The following is a 19,732-nucleotide window of genomic DNA, read 5'->3' as shown; positions in this document are numbered from 1 at the left end:
CTTTCTTCCCCAGTTTCCCTGTTGGGACAAGATGGAGCCACAAGGTCAAGCGCAGATGGTTTTGGTGGCCTTTTGATAACACTCCAGCTTTTCCCTGAACACTGCGGACCCATCTTCCTATCTGACAGCATACATGGTTGTCAGGAGCTGAGCAGTGGCCCCCCTAAATCCTCTCTCAGCCTCCCACCCTAGCCCTGCCCCTGGCATGGGGATCTGGGGTGAGTGCCAAGGTGGGTGAGGGCCAGGCTCTGGAGCCAGACGACCCAAGATCAGAATCTCAGCTCTGTGACTCTCGCAAGAGAGGAGCATGGCATTACCCTGGAGGATACCTGTGGGCTCCATGCCAGGCCTAGACACCAGGGCTGCGGGCAGGGGTGCCACAGGGGAGGGTTTTGCTGAGGATATATCCACCCTGCTCTCCTGGGTCAGAGAGAGGAGGCCACCAGTCAGCCATGTGACCTTAGCAAGGGTCTGCACCCCATCTGAGCTTGTTTTCTTTTCTGTGAAATGAGTATGACAGTGTATTCCAAAGGTGTGCTGATGGAATTGGGAATGACACATCTACAGTCGTTCTGAATGAAGAGCAGCCCCATTCTGATTTACCACTTGGTAGAGAATTGTCATCTGGGTAAGGATGCCTCCTGGTTGACCCAGGGCAGCTCTACCCTTCGGACCTAGGCTTCAGCGCCCAGGCCCAGGAAGGAAGACTCCCCAGGACTCAGCCTAAAGAGGGGTCAAGTGACTGCAGGTGGAGGCGAGCATCTCCTAGCACACCTGTTGCCAGCCCGCCTGTGCCAGCCCCACTCCTGGCAAGAAGAAATCATTAAAAGGAAGTCTGATCAGGCTGATCCAGGCTTCCCTGGGGCAGGGGCAATTTTAAAGCAGCTGAAGATGGACTGGGGCTTTGGGACCCTACATCACACAGGACTCTTCACCCCCACCCCCAGCAGCTCTAGGTCATTCTGAATCGGTTAGGACACTGCATCCTTCAGCCCCTTTGGCAGTCAAATGCTCCCAGTGTAATGGGTTTTGGGGTGTCGGGGGTGATTTTTCCAGTTCTCTGGGTTTGCTTCCAGGACTTTGTGGTGTGATTTAAGGTATTTTAACAGTTTTATTGAGCTATAATTGACACAATAAACCCTCCCAAACCCTCCCCCCATGCTTTCAGGAGCCCCAGCAGAAGGAAACCAAGGACCCCTTCGGCAGGGATGGTGTGGGCATTTGAACCCGGGCCTGGCAGCTGGGCTTCCTCCTAGAGGCCACTCTGGCCTGAGTCAAAACACTAGGACCATGAGGCTGACCCGCGATGGGATTCCACCGGGTCATCTCACGCCCAGCCCCCGCCTCGTGGGTGCCGCCCCCGCCGCTGTGTAGGCCCGGCCCACTCGTGGCCAGCGGGAGGCACCTGAGGAGAAGCCCTGCGCAGGGCCCCGCTGGAATTGTTTTGTGGGCTCTTGCAATTTTTAAATATTGGCTCAACTTTTTACAACTTTTTCATTGGGGTTATAATAATAATGGAGGAAAAAATGCAGAGTGCACGGGACGAACTGCGTACAGCGGCCCAGGGGCCTCTGCGGACACCGGCCCCCCCCCGGGAGGGGCTCGGGCTCAGGGCCCCTCCCCGCGCGGCCGGCCTCGGGCGCTGGGAGCCTCGCAGCACTAGGCGCGCGGTCGCGGTCCCCCGCGGCGGGACCCGGGCTGGGAGGGCGCCGCCCCGCGGGAGCCCGTCCCGGCGGCGCGCCCCGGGGAGGCCTCGGGAGGCCGGCGGTCCCGCTCCACCGCGCGCCCCGGGGAGGCCTCGGGAGGCCGGCGGGTCCTGCTCCACCGCGCGCCCCGGGGAGGCCAGGGGAGGCCGGCGGTCCTGCTCCACCGCGCGCCCCGGGGAGGCCTCGGGAGGCCGGCGGGTCCCGCTCCACCGCGCGCCCCGCCCGCGAGCCCGGGGGCGGGGCTGAGGCCCGGCGCGGGCGGCGACGGCAAGAGGCGCGGGGCGGGGCCGCGGGGCGGGGCCGGGGCCGGGCGGCGGGACGCGGCGGCGCGGGGCTGCGCAGTCCTCTCGGCGCGGGCGGCGCGGCGGCCTGCGGCCCGGGGAGCGCGCGCGGCCCGGCGGGAGCCCAGCGGAAGCCGAGCGCGGGGGCGGTGCGGGAGCCTGCGGAGCCGGCGCGGGCGGAGCACAGTCATGGCGCCGCGCAGGGCCGAGGCGCGAGCCTCCGCGGGCGGCCCGGGCGCCGAGTAGCCAGGCCGGGCCGCAGCGCGGGCGGAGGAGGGAGCCGCGCCCGCCCCCCCGCAGCCCGCGCCCGGCCGCCGGCGATGGTGACACATGCGGCGGCGCGCCGGCGGCAGGACCATGGTTGAGCGCGCCAGCAGGTTCGTGCTGGTGGTGGCGGGCTCGGCGTGCTTCATGCTCATCCTCTACCAGTACGCGGGCCCGGGGCTGGGCCGGGGCGCGCCCGGCCGCGCGCCGCCCGACGACCTGGACCTCTTCCCCACGCCCGACCCGCACTACGAGAAGAAGTACTACTTCCCGGCGCGCGAGCTGGAGCGCTCGCTGCGCTTCGACATGAAGGGCGACGACGTGATCGTCTTCCTGCACATCCAGAAGACGGGCGGCACCACCTTCGGCCGCCACCTCGTGCAGAACGTGCGCCTCGAGGTGCCCTGCGACTGCCGGCCCGGCCAGAAGAAGTGCACCTGCTACCGGCCCAACCGGCGCGAGACCTGGCTCTTCTCCCGCTTCTCCACCGGCTGGAGCTGCGGGCTGCACGCCGACTGGACGGAGCTCACCAACTGCGTGCCCGGCGTGCTGGACCGCCGCGACCCCGCCGCGCTGCGCACGCCCAGGTGAGGCGCCCGCCCCGCGCTCGGCCGGTGCGCGGCTGCGGCCCCCAGCCGTGCCCGGGGTGCCCGGCCCGCCCTCTGGGAGCCCCCGCTGCCACGGCCCCGCCGGACCGCCTCCCGCTGGGCGCCCGAGGCCCCCAGCCGGCTACCTCCCTCCCCCTCCTGCTCCAGTCCCTTCATTTTCCCCATCTCCCACCTGGCAGCGCAGCGCCTGGGCTTCCCGGGCTCGTCGCGGGCCGTGTAAAATGGGGCTGGCCCGTCATAAGCCCAGGCTGGCCTCGAGTCGTCGGAGCAGGAAAGTGGGTTCCTGGGCCTGTATAGCGCGCCCGGTGTGTGCGCTTTGCTGCGCGGCTCTCATAAGCCGGTCTTACCCAAAGCAGAAGTAGGCAGTGGAGTGCCTCTCCCCCTGCACCTGTGGGACCGCCATCCTGCCTGGAGGGGCTGGGCAGGCTTGTCCTGCTTGTGTGTGCAAGTAGAACAAAGGCCCAAGTGTGACCTGGGCTGGGGGCTGGGAGGAGATATTGCTGCTTGCTTTCTGAATTGGGCCAGAACCAGCTTGCTCTGAAAGAGGAACAAAGGCCAGCTCCCCGGGGGGGGGGGGGGCAGCCTGAGCTGGTCTGGGCAGGTGCAGCCAGACACCTTTCCTGGGGGCCCTCCATTTCTGTGGAGTTTGGTGGCACAGGGGGCTGATCTGCGTGGGGGGCAACTCTCCTGGGAGGCACTTTGTAGCCAGAAACCCAGGGCAGTGCTGGGTTTGAGGTGGTTAAAGTTGGGATTCTTTTCCTCCTGTTGGTGTTGGTGCTCTGTGGGGCCTTCTCCCCGGGATGCCTGGGCTGGGAAAGGCCAGGAGTGAAGTCTTTGCCTGCTTCTAGTTTACCTTCCATATTTGCCTTATGACTGCATCCCAGACTGGCTGGGGTGGGGAACTGTGTGGCTGGTGTAGTCTTGTTTGTCAGTCCTCTGTGTCAGGAAGGTGCAGTTTGGTGAGTTTGGGGCATGAAAGTTGGACATCTGACCAGTCCAGAGCTGAGCAGTATCCGTGCATTGCTCTCCTTGTTCAGCCCTTCAGTACTTTTCCTGTGGTCTTTCCCAGACTGTCAGGAATATGGGGCCCTAGAGTTGGGGGGGGAGTATCTTCCCACTTTTCCTTGGCTGTGTGTTGCACCCCACCCCCACAAAAAAGCAACTCTCAGCCAGAGAGGTAATAGCCCCAGTCTCCAAAAGCCACAGTGTTTACAGACCCCTGAAGCTTCCTGCCCACACTTGGCCTACTCTTCACAGATGCACTTTCTTGGCATAATACCCACTCCTCCACCCCCATCCCCCAATGATTCAGCCTTACTGTCCTACACTGAACTTGGCCTGGGGGCTTGCAGCCACCTGCCCACCAGGGCTGTAGACCCCTGGAACTGGGCACTGCCCAACTCAGATAGGCCTAGGTAGGCACCTCCCTGCCTGTAGGGGATGGAATAGGAACAGACACCATCCTGTCTGCCAGAGGGAATTAGCTCAAGAGAGCCCTTTTAGGGAGCTTGTGCAGAATCTGCTCTGGAGGCTGCCACTAGGCCTGACTCAAGCTGGCCCAATAGACACTGCCTTGGCCCTAGTTTGCAACCAGGACATTGTTCCTATAGCCCCACCTGGTGAGGTTGATTTTCCCTTTGGGGCACCAGGGTGAAGATCCCCCCGCCTTTTTGTTCTGGAGTTTGCCCATCAGATGAGGAGGTCCGGCTTCCTCATAGACAGAGGTGGGAGGATCAGGTGGAGCTAATTGGACACTCCCCCACCCCAACCTTCCCCTGTGCTGCACCAGGGGAGCCCTAATGCCCTACCCCGGGGGGTGGGGGGGTGTAGCAAGAATGGAAAATATGTGCCAGAAGCATTGCCTAGTCAGCCTGAAAGTTGCTGAGCTCAGCAGCAGGCGCTTCCGGGGTGTTCTGAAGGTCCTTGCTCTGTTGTCCACTATGGGAGCCAGGTGACAGAGTTTTGCCTTTGTTCTCCTTCCCTCCTTTTATTTGTGTTCCAGGCACTAAATAAATTTTTTTTTTCTTGATTTATCTTTCTTGTTGAAAGTATTACAGGTGTCCCATTTCCCCCCCCCCCATTGACCCCCTCCACCTCCCTCTTACCCCCTCCCCAGGCCTTCACCCCATTATTGTCTGTGTCCATGGGTTGTGCATATGTGCATATCACTTCTTTGGTTAATCTCTTCCCACCCTCCACCCACCCTCCCTCTTTTCTCTGAAATACGATCATCTGTTGCATGCTTCAGTATCTCTGGATCTATTTAGTTTGTCAGATTTTTTGTTCATTAGCTTCCTCTTAAAGAAGACCCTTCAACATTTCCTGTAGTGCTGGTCTGGTTGGTGATGAACTCCTTTATCTTTTTCTTCTCTGTGAAGCTCTTTATCTGACCTTCAATTCTAAATGATAGCTTTGCTGGGTAGAGTAATCGTGGTTATAGGTTCTTGTTTTTCATCACTTTGAATATTCTTGCCACTCCCTTCTGGCCTGCAAAGTTTCTGTTGAGAAATCAGCTGACAGTCATATGGGTGCTCCCTTGTAGGTAACTAACTGCTTTTCTCTTGCTGCTTTTAAGATTCTCTCTTTGTCTTTAACTTGACATTTTAATTATGATGTGTCTTGCTGTGGGCCTCCCTGGGTTCCTCTTGTTTGGGACTCTCTGTGCTTTTGGACTCGTAAGTCTGTTTCTTTCCCCGGGTAAGGGAAGTTTTCTGTCATTTTTTCAAATAGGTTTTCAATTTCTTGCTCTCCTTCTGGCACCCCAGTAATGCGAATGTTGGGCTGCTTAAAGTTGTCCCGGAGACTCCCTACACTATCTTCGTATTTCTGGATTCTTTTTTCTTTTAGCTCTTCTGGTTGGGTGTTTTTTGTTTCCTCATGTTCCAAATTGCTGATTTGATTCTCAGCGTTGTCTGCTGTTGATTCCCTGTAAATTATTCCTTCTTTCAGTTCATGTAGCCTTCATTTCTGATAGGTACTTTATTATGTCATTGATGATCTCACTAGTTTCCTTAATAGTCTTACTAAGATCCTTGAGCATCCTTATAACCATTGTTTTGAACTGTCTGTTAGCTTGCTTGGCTCCATTTCATTTAGTTCTTTTTCTGGAGATTTCTTCTGTTCTTTCCTTTGTGACATGTTTCTTTGCCTCCACATTTTGGCTATTTCTAGGTGTTTGTTTCTATGTATTAGGTAGAGCTGCTATGTCTCCTGGAATTTGTAGAGTGGCTTTGTGTAGTAGGTGTCCTGTAGGGTCCAGTGGCTCAGCCTCCTCAGTCACCTGAGCTGGGCCTTCTAGGTGCTCCCCTGTGTGGGCTGTGTGCACTGTCCTGTTGTAGTTGAGCCTTGGTTGCTGTTGGTGTCACTGGGAGGAATTGGTCCCAGGCCAGTTGGCTGTGAGGACCAGATGCAACTATAGCCAAAGAGGTGCTGTGCTAGAGATCCCCCTGTGGAGCAGGATTTACTTCAGTGGAGCTTTGGTGTTCACCAAGAGCGCCCCTTGAATGTGTCACTCATGGATGTGGTAGGGTTGTAATCCACTGTGGTCGAAGCTGTCCACCAAGTGCACTGTCTGTGGGTCCTCTTGGGAGATGCAAAGTCTTCCCCTGCCCGTAACTTGCCCAGGGCCACGCAGTATGAGCTACACAGCAAACTGTAGATGGCTGCTACTTGTGCTGGGCTTGGAGGTGTCCAGGGGAGGCTAAGCTATGAACCAATGCAGGCTGCTGCTAGTGGCCAGGCCTGGGGCCACTTATCAAGCCGCATGGGGCATGCTGAGGCCAGCTGCTGCTTGCTTGAGAGATTTTAGGAAAGTCCTAAGCTTGAGGCTAGAGGGGCTATTTGCATAGAAAAGCTGCTGGAAATGGCCTGGATGAACTTGCAAGAAGGGAGGGGCGGGATCTCCTGTAGTCACCAGGGTGGGGTGAAAGGTCTGAATCAGGTTGCTGGAGATTCAGATAAGATGCCTGCCTCCCAGCTCTGTGGGGGGAGGGCTCATCAAAGGAGCAATGCCAGCTCTTCTGTCTGTGAGAAAGCTGCCCCTCCAGCTCTCACCCTGATTTCAAGCAAATTAGATCCACCCCGAATGTCCCAGGATCCTTTCAAGCTGCTGCCCAGTGCTGCCCAGTGCTAGAGCTCAGAAGGAGTGAGTCTGAGTGAGTCCATGTGTGGGCCCTTTAAGAGGAACTGCCTGGGACTCCAGCCTCCATTTCACTCAGCCACAATCCCACTGGTTTTCACAGTCCAAAGTTGTGTGGACGCTGGCTGGGAGGGGCCCATTGTGGGGCCAGGACCTCTCACTCCTCCGGGGATACCACCAGGGAGATATCCCTCCTGGTTTTAAACTACTGCACCTGGGTGTGGGCCTATGGCTCTGTCTCCATGATTCCACCTAGATTCTTCCCGCATCTCCGTCCCTCCTACCAGTCTGGATGCTTCTTCAGTTCAGCTAGATTTTAGGAGGTTCTAAATGATGGTGGTTCTGTATTTTAGTTCTAATTTTGATGTGGTTGTGGGAGGCAGCGGGTACTGCTGTTACCTACGCTGCCATCTTTTGTTTCTTAATGGAGTGTTTTTTTAATGAGCTTCTCCAGAGGCCAAGCTAGTCTTGGCTTTGTGTGTTTACAAGCCCACCTGCACTGAGGCTTACCTACCAAGCGCTCCCCTGGTCTGTGGAGATCGGGTGCAACTCTATTTTTTTCTTTTTTGTGTTTTTTTAATTATTAAATTTATTGGGGTGACAATGAACAATATGAACATAGAGGTTTCAGGTGTGAGTTTCAGTTATAAGATCTGATTATTGCTCTGTCTGCCCACCACTCAAAGTCATATCTTCTCCTGTCACCACATATTAAGACCTCCTTCACCCCCTGCCTTCTGGCCACCACCACACTGCTGTGTGTGTCCAAGAGTTTCAGCTTTATATCCCACATATGAGTGAAATCATATGGCTCTTACCTTTCTCTGACTGACATTTCAGCTAGCATAATATTCTCAAGGTCCATCCACGTTGTTGCAAATGGCAGTATTGCATCCTTTCTTATGGCTGAGTAGTGTCCACTGTGTGCATGTCCCACATCTTCTTTGTCCAGTCTTCTATTGCAGGACACTTTGGTGGCTTCCGTGTCTTGGCCACTGTGAATAATGCTGCAGTGAACATAGGGGGGGTGCACATATCTTTGCGAATGCATGTTTTCATGTTTTGGGGTATATAACCAGGAGAGGGATTGCTGGGTCATATGGTAGCTCTATTAATTTTTTTGAGGAATCACCAGACTGCTTTCCATAGTGGTTGTATCAGTCTACATTCCCACCAGCAGTGAGTGAGGGTTCCCTTTTCTCCACACCCTCTCCAACACTTGTTATTGTTCATCTTGTTGATGACAGCCACTCTAACAGGTGTTAGGTGGTATCTCATTGTAGTTTTGATGTGCATTTCCCTAATGGCTAGTGAGGTCAAACATCTTCTCATATATCTATTGGCTGTTCATGTGTCTTCTTCAGAGAGGTGTCTGTTCACATCCTCTGCCCCCTTTTTGATTGGGTTGTTTGTTTGGTGTTGAGTTTTATGAGTTCTTTATATATATTGGAAATTAAACCTTTGTCGGAGCTACTGTTTGCAAATATGTATCATCTCCCACCTGGTTGGCTGCCTCTTTGTTTTGTTGTCAGTTTACAATTCTTCCGTTTTTGCAGACACCCAGCACCTCTTCAGGATGGAGGCCAGGCCTGTCCTCTGTGGGGTGCCTCGGGTTGGTGATGCCTGGTTTTATGAATCTCAGATGTCACCTTCACCCTTCTTCCAGTAGGGCCAGGCCCCACCCTGCCTGTGGGTGTTGGAGCAACTCCCATCTGGTCTCTAAGGAGGGTTGACCCTGACTCCAAGAGCTGTCCTGACGGGGCCCTTTAGGGTCTGGGCCCAGGGTGAGGACCCTTTCTCCCTCCTCTCAGGGCCAGGTACATTGCAGGACTTGAAAAAATTCCTTTCTGTCATGAGGGGCACTTCTAAAACCTCTCTGCCAAGCATCTCCCAGCTCCTGGTGCCAGTGTCTTCGGTTTTTTGAGTCCTATGAGAGGTGGGCCTTGGGCAGGAAATGAGTGTGTTCACAGTTGCCTCTCATGGGTCAGCCTGGGTTGTTCTCAGCTGGGCCTGTGTTGAGGTGAGAAATGAAGATGGACAGGTTTTCAGCGCCTTCCTGGAATATGCTTGAGAATTTCTGGCAGCTCTCAGTGCTTCCTGACTTGGAAGAGAATAGCAGGTGTGTGAGTGAAGCATTGGCAGGGCCCTTGTTTGTCCTGTGTCCATCAGAGGGGCTGAGCACTTGCTAGCATCAGCCAGGAGTGCTTGTAAGGCCCCTTAGGAAGGACTGGACTTGGAGAGGTGTGGCTGCCCATGGGCCACAGGCAGGTGGCTGTGAGTGTGCCAAGAGCTACTTTGGTTAGAGTGTCTCCGCACCCCACACTCTTGTGTCACTTTGTAGGGTTGGAGTGGTGCTCCTAAGGACCAGAACCCTCCTTCCTCTTTCCATCTGCCTGAATGGGACAGAAGACACTGTTAGGGTCTTGCCTGCATGCCTGGAAATGTCTCTGAAGTCATGTAGGCTTCATTTGGAACCAACAAGGGCATTTGGAACCTGAATGTGGCTTCTGGGCTGCCTTCATGGGATCCTGGGTTCAGCCACGTCCTGTCTGCGGCAGGGCCCCCTCTATGGCTCCCAGCATCTGTGATGTTGCCCTGCTGACACTGTGCTTCCTTGCAGGAGGCACAGAGCCAAGAAGCTCTAGCGTCAGTAGAGTGTGCCCTCTTGATTCTGCAGCCTCATCACTGGTCACGCGCCCTGCCTCCACCATCCTGAAGTCCTCTCTGTTTCCAGATATATGCCCGTGGTGCCCTCTGCCCAGCTTGCCCTTATCCCCTCCCACTGCTCTGCAGGCTACACCTCTCCCTGCAGCCTCAGCTCTGCTGCCTCTTTCTCCAGGAAGCCTTCCCTGGCAGCTCTGTTGCCTTAGGTGCCCTTGGCTGCTCTGCATCCTGTCATGTTTATAGAATGTTGGCACTGGCCGAATGCCAAGTGGGTGCTGCCCACATGTTGGCACCAACAAGAATATTCTCCTCCAGGGCCCACAGCCTCTTTAGGATCTGGGCTCAGCTGACTTTACCCAGACAAGTCAGGTTTGAGAGGTTGGCCCTGAGTGCAGTGCCAGTCCCAGAGAACCTCGGGGCCCCTCAGGGGCCGGCCTGGTTGGGCAGGCGAGATTGGAGTAGTTCTGAGACTTTTCCTACAGCCCACCTTGCCGTCACCATCACTTTCATCTGTGCTATCAAGGGACCAACCCTGCATTTGCCTACAGCGGGGCAGGATGTCACCCAGAGCACAGGACTGGGACCAGTGAACAGGGCCCTGCCACCTAAAGGACCTGGGTGGGGTATCACCATGGCCTGAATCACCTAGAGAGGACTTGGGTTGAGACAAAGAATCTGAGGTCAAAATACTCAGAATTTGATTTTCATTTAAAAAGGAAAATGCCTCTTCTTTTTAAGCAGACTTTCAAATGGCTTACCGACGGTGATTTTAAATGGCGCTTTGGCTTGTGAGATCATTCTCTGGAACTCGTGTTGTCCTAAAGCTCTGTAGAACCTGCAAGATAGGACTTCTGTCCCCGTGGGCACTTTACTTTGAAGCCTGGGCCACGTGTGTGTGTGGCCCTGGCTCTGGCCTTTGGCTCTGTCTGCTCCTGGGCCAAAGCCTTTTCTTGTCGGCACAGCTCCCAGCCCTGGGACCCAGGTGCCAGTGAAGCCCATCAGTAGGGTTTCTTTCTTGGTGGAAGGCCTGAGAGGTATGGTGGCTACACTTGCGGAGTGGCAGGCAGTTGGTGGGGGCATTTGTTGTCCTTAAGGGGGCCCTGAATCTTTCACAACATTTTTTGTTGTTATAAAGTAATGATTATGATAAATAATTGGGAGTAAAGTGTAAGAGAAAAGTTATCATTTTCATGCACTTGTTTTCTATAATTGAAACCATCAAATAATTTCTCCTTACATGTTGTTCCATGTCATTAAAAGCATAGCACTGTGAAGACCCTCGGTGTCCATCCTTGGTTGTCCCTGTTGACGCAGATGCCACCTCTGTCTCCTGTAGCGGTGGACATCCTTGTGTGTAATCTTTTGCATAGCTCCAATTTCCTCTGGAAATTCCTAGGAGTGGAATTTCTGAGTTGAATGGTTTGAATGTTAAAATGCTCTCCATGTAAATGTTAAATTACTTTTCAGCAAGTCTGCACCTGTAATGTTGTCGCCTATGGTATTTGAGGGCCTGTCTCAACAGCACCCTCTTTGGGACTGAATATTGCAGTGGGAGGATGACTCTTGTCCCCTGCACACTCAGTAGGTACTGTACATGGAGTGGGTTTTCTCATTTGGTCCCCCACCCCTACAAGGCAGGTGTGTGATGATTGTCCCCATTTTCCACACAAAAATCAGTCAGGGCCCAGGAAAGTTGGGGAACTTGCAGAGTCCCTCAGCCTAGAGAGCCAAGAGCTGGCAGCCAGATATTGGTCTGTCCTGAAGCCTGCGTGCCCAGTCAGTATTCAGGTGCTGCTGGGAGAGACTGTTGGTGGGTGAGAATGGTAGCCAGCCATTGGGGCAGACCAGCCAGACTTACCACATGTGGACTTCCAAGATCCTGGGCAGACATAGGAAACTTCACAGGCAGACTGTTCTTCAGTTTACTGGAAAACATCTGGCAGCCTTCACTGGAGTAGCAGCAAGACCCTAATCAGGCCACATCCTCTGGGCTCTGGCAAGGTACCAGGGTGAGGTTTGCTGATGGCGTCAGCACTGCTGGCAGCCTAAACCCTCTCTGTGGTGCTAGGAGAGGGCGGTGCTCCCTTCTCCCTGGGAACTGTTGTGTAATTCAGGCAGAATGTGATTCACCTGGTCTGGAGAGCACACAAAAGGGGCTGGGGCTTGGCCCTCTCCTGACAGCATATTTTCTGAACATTTCTCCTTAGCGATTACTTAAAACCACATGGATGCTTCCCATTGGCAGCCCTGCTCTCCTTTTCCTTCAGACCCTTACCTTGACCTCACTTGCCAGCACTCACAGGTGAGAAGACATATTTGTAAGAAGGTTTTTGTCTTTCAAGACTCTTGTCCTTGCCTCTTCTAGAATTCAGTTGGTACTTTCTCTTCTGATTAAGTTTTTGCTGTCTGTCTGTGTTTTTCTTTCTTTGGGTTGTTGGGGGTGGGGGTGGTTATTCAGAAAAAAGTATCAAGCTTCGCTGGGCCCACAGGGGATGAGATGCTGCCCCAGCCACGAAATTAGACCAGCCTGCAAGTGGTGATAGCAGAAGGTATGACCTGTAGCATCCGCGGGGGTTGTAGAAGCTCCCTCCGTACAGGGTTTTGCAGGATGAATAGAAGTATACATAGGAAGTGGTACTCTGGAACCATTGGTAGGTTGTTAGACACATCCTCTGACACACAGCCGATCACAGGGACAAATGAGAGCAAGAGAGGGCAGTGGGGACAGTGTGAGTAGAGAAGGGCTCTCCCGGAGGGGCAGGCAGAGGCCCAGATATTAGTGTCCAGTCTGCCCCTGAATGCAGGCCTGTCAGTTTCTGGCTATGGGACTTGTGGCCTAACAATGCCCCCTTCTGGTGTGACATTGCCCCAAGTCCCCAGCTTACAGGGCCTCTTATTTTGGAATAGTGGGATGCACATATCCAGAGACAGGAGAGTTAAAATGCTGATTCCAGACTGCCTGGCCTGCAGTGGACACTGTTAGATGACATCAGGGTCTGCTGAGCAGGCAAAGGGAGGAGGCTGTTCAGCTGCTGGAGCCCACACACATCCTACCCCAACCTTGGCTTAGGCCTGTTGCCTGTTTTCCTTGATGGAAGAACAGAACCCTGGCTGGGCAGCCTTTCTCTCCCACTGCCATCGGCTGCACCTGGCCAGTTTGAGGGTGTGCAGCCTTCCCTGGCCTGCTGGTGGCCTTGCCCTGCAGCACTGCCTGGTTGCACCTCTTGAGGCAGCTCCAGGGCTGCTGGACTGTTTGGACGCCCCATGCCCACCCAGCTATTGGTGTGTGTGTTCGCTCAGCCAGGCACCCTGGGTCTAGGGCCCCAGCTTTCCAAGGGCTGCCTGTGGGGACTGACGTGCCCTGAGTTTCACAAACCACTTCAGGGTCTTGAGCCTTCTCTGTGTAGACAGGGCTCTGAGGCTCCAGGGGAGCGCTGCTGAAAAATGTGGGGACTCAGCCCCAGAGTTCTTTCGGGGCAGTCCAGGCAGCCACTCTCCGCCTCAGCCAGCCTAGCTGGGAACTGGAAGGGGAGAGAGGAGCCCCCAGGGCAGCCTCTCTTACCTGTGTCTGGAGTCAGAGGTCTCATGGGCAAATGGAGACCATCTCTCTGAGCTTCAGTCCTCATCTCTAAGACAGGGATGTAGAGTTTGTCATTTGGTTCTATAGAGGAACCTGTGACCTCATCACCCCTCTAGCCCAAGCTTGTGTCCATGTCTTGGAACCGTGGCCACTGCAACCCCTTAGAATTCTGCAGTCGGGTGGAGCACAGGCCTTGCCGCCCAGGACTGGTGCCTAGGGCCTTGCCTGCAAATCTGGTCGTCAGAGGCTTCCCACAGCACTTCAGGAGGCGAGCCTAGCCGTGGTAGCAGGGGTGGGGCCTGGTGCATGTGCCCTCAGTGAAAGGTGGTGGCTCTGATGTCTGAATGCAGACTGTCTGAGGGCCGGATGTGTGCAGCCCAGCTGCCCAGTTTGTTTACATGAGGAACATTAATTGGCCCAACGGGAATCAGCAAATCAGTAATTGTCCGGGATGATGATAACTAGAGAGATTAAACCTCTGGAATTAACTGTTTATAAACCTGTAGAATTGGGGGTCAGTGTCTGTGGGGACCCATCCCCACTGGTCACAGCAGGAGCTGCTGACCCTGGTGTCTCGGGAGACCACCTGTCACAGTGGCCTGATGCCCCAGGGTTGACATTTGAACATCAGCTCTTGAGTCAGACCAGTCCTACATCCCTGACCCAGCTCTACACCTAGCTGTGCTCCTTTTCCTTACCTACCTTGTGCACAGGAAGCCTAGGTGGGTGGCTTTCTGGTTTCTCGGCATCCCCTCCCTGAGGCTGCATGTAATGCAGTGCAGCCAGTTGTGGGACTCAGAGTGGACACAGTCAGCTCCTGGAACTTCTGTCCGCCCTCCACAATAAGTAAGGACAAAGATAGTCTGGGTCAGCGTGACAGCAAGGAAGCCAGCTGGGGTAAAACAGCCCACAACAGCTGGGAGAGCAAGGCCCTTCCTGAGAGCCCGGAAACCCATGACTGTGGGGGAAGTTGGTCAGCAGAGCAACGATGGGGACCCAGGCTTAGAGCATCCCAGTTCTGCCACTCACAAGCTCTGTGACTTATGTGCCTTGGTTTCCCATCTGTAAGATGGGCATACTGATAGCACCTGCCTCACAGGTAGGTACTTGAAATTGTGCCTGGTGCTGATGACCCTATTTTACAAGAGGCTGCACATTCCCTCTCTGGGGAGCAAAGGGCCTTTCAGAGCCAGCTAGGAGTTTGACTCCTGACCCCACTCTGAATTGGTCAGCCCGAGGGCCTGCAAGTCACTTCCCATATAGCACCTGAAGTCCAGGCAGCTAGGGCCCCGTTACGTGCATCATTTACCACCATCACTGGCCTTCCAGCATGATAACCTGGGACATGCCATGCTTCAGCTCTGGGGTCTCCTGCTCACCCAGCTGTGGGGTTAGGGCTACTCTGTACCTTGCTGTCCGTGCCCACTCAACAAAAGGGCTTTGCCGTGTTTGCTCCCCAGGTCTCCAGAAAGCCCCCAGCACCTGGCTGGCAGCCCAGATGAACGGGGCACTATAATCGTGGCCTGTGGGAATGTACAAGCCAGTCCCAGTGTCTTTGTCCTGTTCCGGCAGCAACTTGCCCACCTGTCTCTATGAGAATTCTCAAGACCCAACCAGGAGGAGCTCGGGGGGGGAAGAAGAGGTGACTATGCGGGCAACTCTGGCCATGCACAGGGAGGGCTGCCTGGCTGAGTCCCAAGGTCTTGCAGAAACCTAGGGATGTCCTGATTCTTCCCCTTCCTTAACTCCTGTCTGCCTTCGGCCTGGGCTGTGGTCACGCATCCACAACTGTCGACGGGTGTGAGGGGCAGATTCGTGGTTTCACTTGGTGATTGCCCTGATCTCTGTCACCAGTGCTTCCACCCACGGCAGGCTCTGAGCTCAGCACAGGGCACGGAGGAGGGCCATGTGGCCTCCCTCCCCCCCTAACCATCGCCACTGTGTTTTACGCTCTTACTGCAGATGTATGCTCCATAAAGTACGCATCACTGTTGGATGTGAGAACCTTCTAGAGCCTGCATCAGACTGTGTGACCTTCTGCACCTTGCTATCCCCATCAGCCTGTTGTTGAGATTGATCCATGTTGGTCAATGACATGCATGTTTAATTCATTGACTGCTGGGTTTAACGTCGACTTTGTCTAGACACATAGTTTTTCTCCTGTGCTTTGTTTTGATAGCCAATGGGAGTATTTTACAGACCCGGTGAGGGTGACTAGGCTTGCCCCCCTCCTCCCTAGCTGTGGGTCAGAAAGTGGGTGGTCTGTTCTCAGCTCTACTGGCTCCTCCCAGCCCCCAGCCCCCCCCCCCGTCTGCGGTTCCCCACCATTTAGTCAGTCAGAGGTAGTCATTTTCCCAGGCCAGTAGCCATGGTCTTAGCACATTTTTCCCATGGTGGGGTGAGATGGGCATCCTGTTTGGTTACTGGCTATTGTTAGTGTCTCTGGGCTGCTCTCCCCCTACCCCCCAGAGGGGTGGTTTGTCCCCCTATGTGTCCTAGTACCAAGCTCCGCAATGATGTACTACCAAGCTCTTCCCGACTGCCTCTCCACACTGCATGGGGTTTGAGCATTTGCACCCAAAGGGATGGAGGGCCAGCGCTCCCTGCCCTCTAGCCAGCAGCACCAAAGTACACATGCAGCGAATGGAGAGGAGGGGATCTGCTGACCTCTGAACTGTTCTGGGAACCCTGTGTAGTGGGGGCTCAGCCAGAGGCCTGGAAAGCTGCCTGGGTAGACAGATGGCTGGCTGACCAGCCATCTTCCCTACAGCAGTGCCCCAGGCAGCAGCCACTGAGGCCAAGCCAGAAGGCCAGAGAAGTGGGTAGGCCTCCTGCCTGGCATCTGACGCCCATCAGCCCTGGTTTGTTGGGGTCCCCTGTCTCCATCTCCACACCCCAGGGCTGCCCCTGCGTGACCCTTCTTTATGGAAGGAGCTTCCTGCCCCCTCCCAGAGGGAAGCATGAAGGCAGGGCTCCATCATCCTCCCAGCAGCCTTGGATGCACCTGCACCCATCTCTACTTGGCCCCAGCCCTGTATTTGCACCATTGGCTCTTAGACCACTTTCCACACTGGCCTGGGAGTGGTGGCCTGTAAATCACTGTCCATGGAGATTTAGGTGGCAAACAGAACCTCAGGGACCAGCACAGGCGATGTTTGCTGCATGAGGGTGGTGGGTGAGCATCGCCCCTCTGAGCTCCGAGCTCCAAAGGCTGGGGTATAAACTTCCCTCTGTGGAACATCAGTGTCCTCGGGAGGTGAAGACCTTCCAGCATTGAGGTTTTACAGTTAATCGGCATAGCCAGAGTCCAGTGGGTGTCATCCTGGAGCAGGGAGGATAGGGTTTGGGGTGTAGTATGGCATTTTCCCTGGAATCCTGAGTCATGTTTTTGTCAGGGAAAGCTTTGCAGCTGCAGGAGGTAGTCCTCCAGCCCGAGCACAGCTGACCTGAGGAGGGGCTGGGGAAGGGCCTGCGCTGTGCAGGGGAGTGTGGAACAGGCTGCTTGCCCCGAGGGCACAGTCTGGAGCATAGAGTAGCTGGAGTGACTACCAGCTCACTCAGTGCCAGGCCTCCCTTGTTCTTAACTCACATTTGGGGCCCTACAGTGCAGGTGAGGAAACTGAGGCTTAGAGGGCCTAAATAACGTTACCCAAGGTCACACGTATCAGAGCTGGGGTTCACATCAGGCCTGTGGCCCCAGTGACGAGCAGGTGGCGTCCCACCAAGGAAGGGGGGAGCCAGGCAGCAGCCCACCACACTGCCTGCCTGACGGAGGGCAGCAGGGCTGCCTTAGTGATGAGCTTTCCCAGTGGACCTAGATGGAGGTCCCCAAACGCCCAACTCACCCTCCTTGAGGCCCAGCTGAGTGAACTGTCACCTGCTGGGAACAGCTCAGTCATTTGATCTGAGTGTTGCTCCCCCAAGAGGATGAAGACAGGTGGAAGGGGGAAGGCAGAGCACATGGCCTCCCAGGGATTGGGAAGCTTCTGATGTCACCTGTGAGGAGAGATTCTGCCCGGGCAGGCACAGAGCCAAGGAGCAAATGGGCCACAGCCTGCCTGAGAATCAGGGCCTGCCCTGTCTGGAAAACCAAGGCCTCCCCTGTCCAGCCTCAAAGCCTTGCCATAGCCCTTCTTGCCCCAGGGCCCCTCATCCCAAAGAGGGGAGACTGGAGCTCCAGGGACAGGTCCTCCTCCTCTCTGTTCCCTGGTGGCATGCAGGCAGGTCTGCCAGTTTGTTTGCTCACACAGCTCACCATCTGAGCGTCTGAGCCCCATGAAGGGCCGAGGCCACTGCGTCCTGCTTTAACATCAGGCATCGGTGGTCAGGAAGCTGAGCTTTGTGAGGAAGTGTGTTTCTTTGCTTTCCTGGAAGCTGGGCTGGCAGTGTGCCCAGCGGGAAACACTATTTTTATCAAGTAAAAGGCGGTCAGGTTTCGGTCAGGTGGCTGAGGGGTGTGATGGGCATGTGGGTAGAGCAGGAGCAGACCTGTCCTCAGGCAGCAGCTGGTTGAAAGATGTCAGGCAGGGCTCACAGAATGCACATCAGGCGGGCAGAATCCCAGAATATAAGTGTTTAGGAGGCCCTGGCAGCCTGAGGCATCTTTGTTCTGGCTTATTCCACATCACGGGCCCCTTTGGCCTCAAGTATCCCTAACTTTACCTGTCTGATGCACGCAGGACTTGAGAGGCAGGGTCTCCCTCCCTTACCACAGCACCCACAGCACCCGGGCTCCCTCCCTCACCACAGCACACACAGCACCTGGGCTCCCTCACTCAACACACACTCATCTGAGGGCCAGCACTTCCCATAAGGCCCTCTCTGGGTCACAGAAGAGCTGAGTTGGCAGGGCTCCCTGTATACCAAGGAGCCCCTGGCTGGGGAGGTGTGACTTGCTTGGCACAGCAAGGCTGAGCAGGCCCCTTTAGTCCCTCTTGGTCGTTCTCCAAGCCCCAGCCTGAGCCCTGCCGTCTAGTTACTGTGTCCCTCTGCTGGCCAGCCAGAGGTGGCCCGAGGTAGTACTTGGCATGGGGGTAGCCACATAGTCCCAGTGGGGTTAATAGCACAGGTCTCACAGAGTGCCCCAAATGTGGAGGCGGGGTAGGGTGGCATCTTGCCCTGCCACCTCCTGCTGGACAGTGTCCGTCTGTTCAGCCTGCCCCGGGAGCTGTCCCAGGTCATTTCCAGAGGAAACACTTTTTCAATGTCAGTGGGTTACCCCAGAGCCTGGGGTGATGGCTGACACCTGTGCGTAGGCATTGGTCACTGTCTTCCCCAGCCCACCCAGCTTTGAGCCCTGGCCAGGCCACATCGTCCACTGGCATAGGAGCCTCACCGAGTGGGCCATTCAGTGACTGTTGCCTGCTGAGATAACACAGGAACACCAGCCTGAGCTCTGTCATGGAGTCTTTTGTGTCTTTTTAATTTAACAGATTCTCGGAGCCCTCATTCCATGCAGTCTTGAGAGGGACACTGACATGGGATCCAGCCCCACGCTGCCTGCCAGGGCTCCCCAGCTGTGTCTGATGGGCATCTCAGGTTTGGGAGGACCCAGGGGTCTTGGCACCTCCCTTGGGTTGTGCTTGTGGCCCCTTGAGTTCATAGGGGCAGTATGAGGGCCCCTAATACATCTGATGATACTTCCACTGTCCACCTGCCAGGCCAGATGCTGGTTTTCTCCAAATGATATGAGGTCAGAGTCCCTTCACACACATCTCGCTCTGCCTCGGTCTGGTGGCGCCCCAGACCCCTACTCAGCTGGCCTCTACTGGCAATGCAACCCTAGCCTGCAGGGACCAGTGGGCCTGGGCACAGGCATGACCCAGGTACACTGTGAGGGAGCCCCACTGTTCTCTTGTCTCAGAGAGGTCTGGAGCCTCGTCTGCAATACCACACCCCTGGCTGGGGCCACTTGGCAGTTTTCTTTCTGGAACCAGTCCTCAGAGAGGGGTCAGTGCTCATATGGGCCCTTGGTCCTACCCCAAGGAACAGCCATTTAATGAGAGAAGGCAGTTGCAAGAAAGCAGCCAGCATTCTGGGCCAGGTAAGGTGTCACCCAGAGCCCGCCCAGTCTGTCCCACTTGTAACAGAGGGAAGCTCAGGGCTATGGAAAATTCAGGGCTAGACCTGAACACTATTGAACACTATTTTTTAAATATTTATCTTCAGTTCTTCCTGTAACAGTAGGACTGTTGTTGCTCAGGAACCAGCCAGGGAATACTGGGGCCTGGAAGCAGACACCCTCTTCTTGCTGCACCTCTCTAAGGCCTGGCTGAAAGCCTTCTCACTGTGGCTACACTGCGTGGTGAAGGGTCAGGCGGAGGCAGCCCTCAGGTTACTCCTAATGCCCAGCTCATTTCCAGGCTCTGGCAGGTGTTCCTGAGGGATAGGGCTGGCTTGGTGGCTCAAGCAGAACTGTTTTCTGATGGGACTTGACTGTATTCAGGGAGAGGACCCGGTAGACACCGTGGAAGGCCTGCCCTCTGCCCCCT

General features: G+C 55.5%; 1 protein-coding gene across 1 annotated transcript in view; it reads left to right on the top strand.

Annotated features, from left to right (window-relative positions):
• Positions 1–2,299: 2,299 nt before the first annotated feature.
• The window catches only part of HS6ST1 (heparan sulfate 6-O-sulfotransferase 1), a 37,795-nt gene continuing 20,362 nt past the window's right edge, over positions 2,300–19,732 (top strand). Inside the window, exon 1 of the mRNA XM_087819949.1 lies at positions 2,300–2,838. Within this exon, the coding sequence (XP_087676075.1) occupies positions 2,318–2,838 (521 nt within the window). The 5' untranslated portion in view covers positions 2,300–2,317. The remainder of the gene's footprint in view (positions 2,839–19,732) is intronic.

This window comes from Miniopterus natalensis, chromosome 8 (genome assembly GCF_054644295.1).
Source record: "Miniopterus natalensis isolate mMinNat1 chromosome 8, mMinNat1.hap1, whole genome shotgun sequence".
Classification (NCBI taxonomy): Eukaryota; Metazoa; Chordata; class Mammalia; order Chiroptera; family Miniopteridae; genus Miniopterus; species Miniopterus natalensis.
This window is presented reverse-complemented; position numbering and strand designations above follow the sequence as displayed.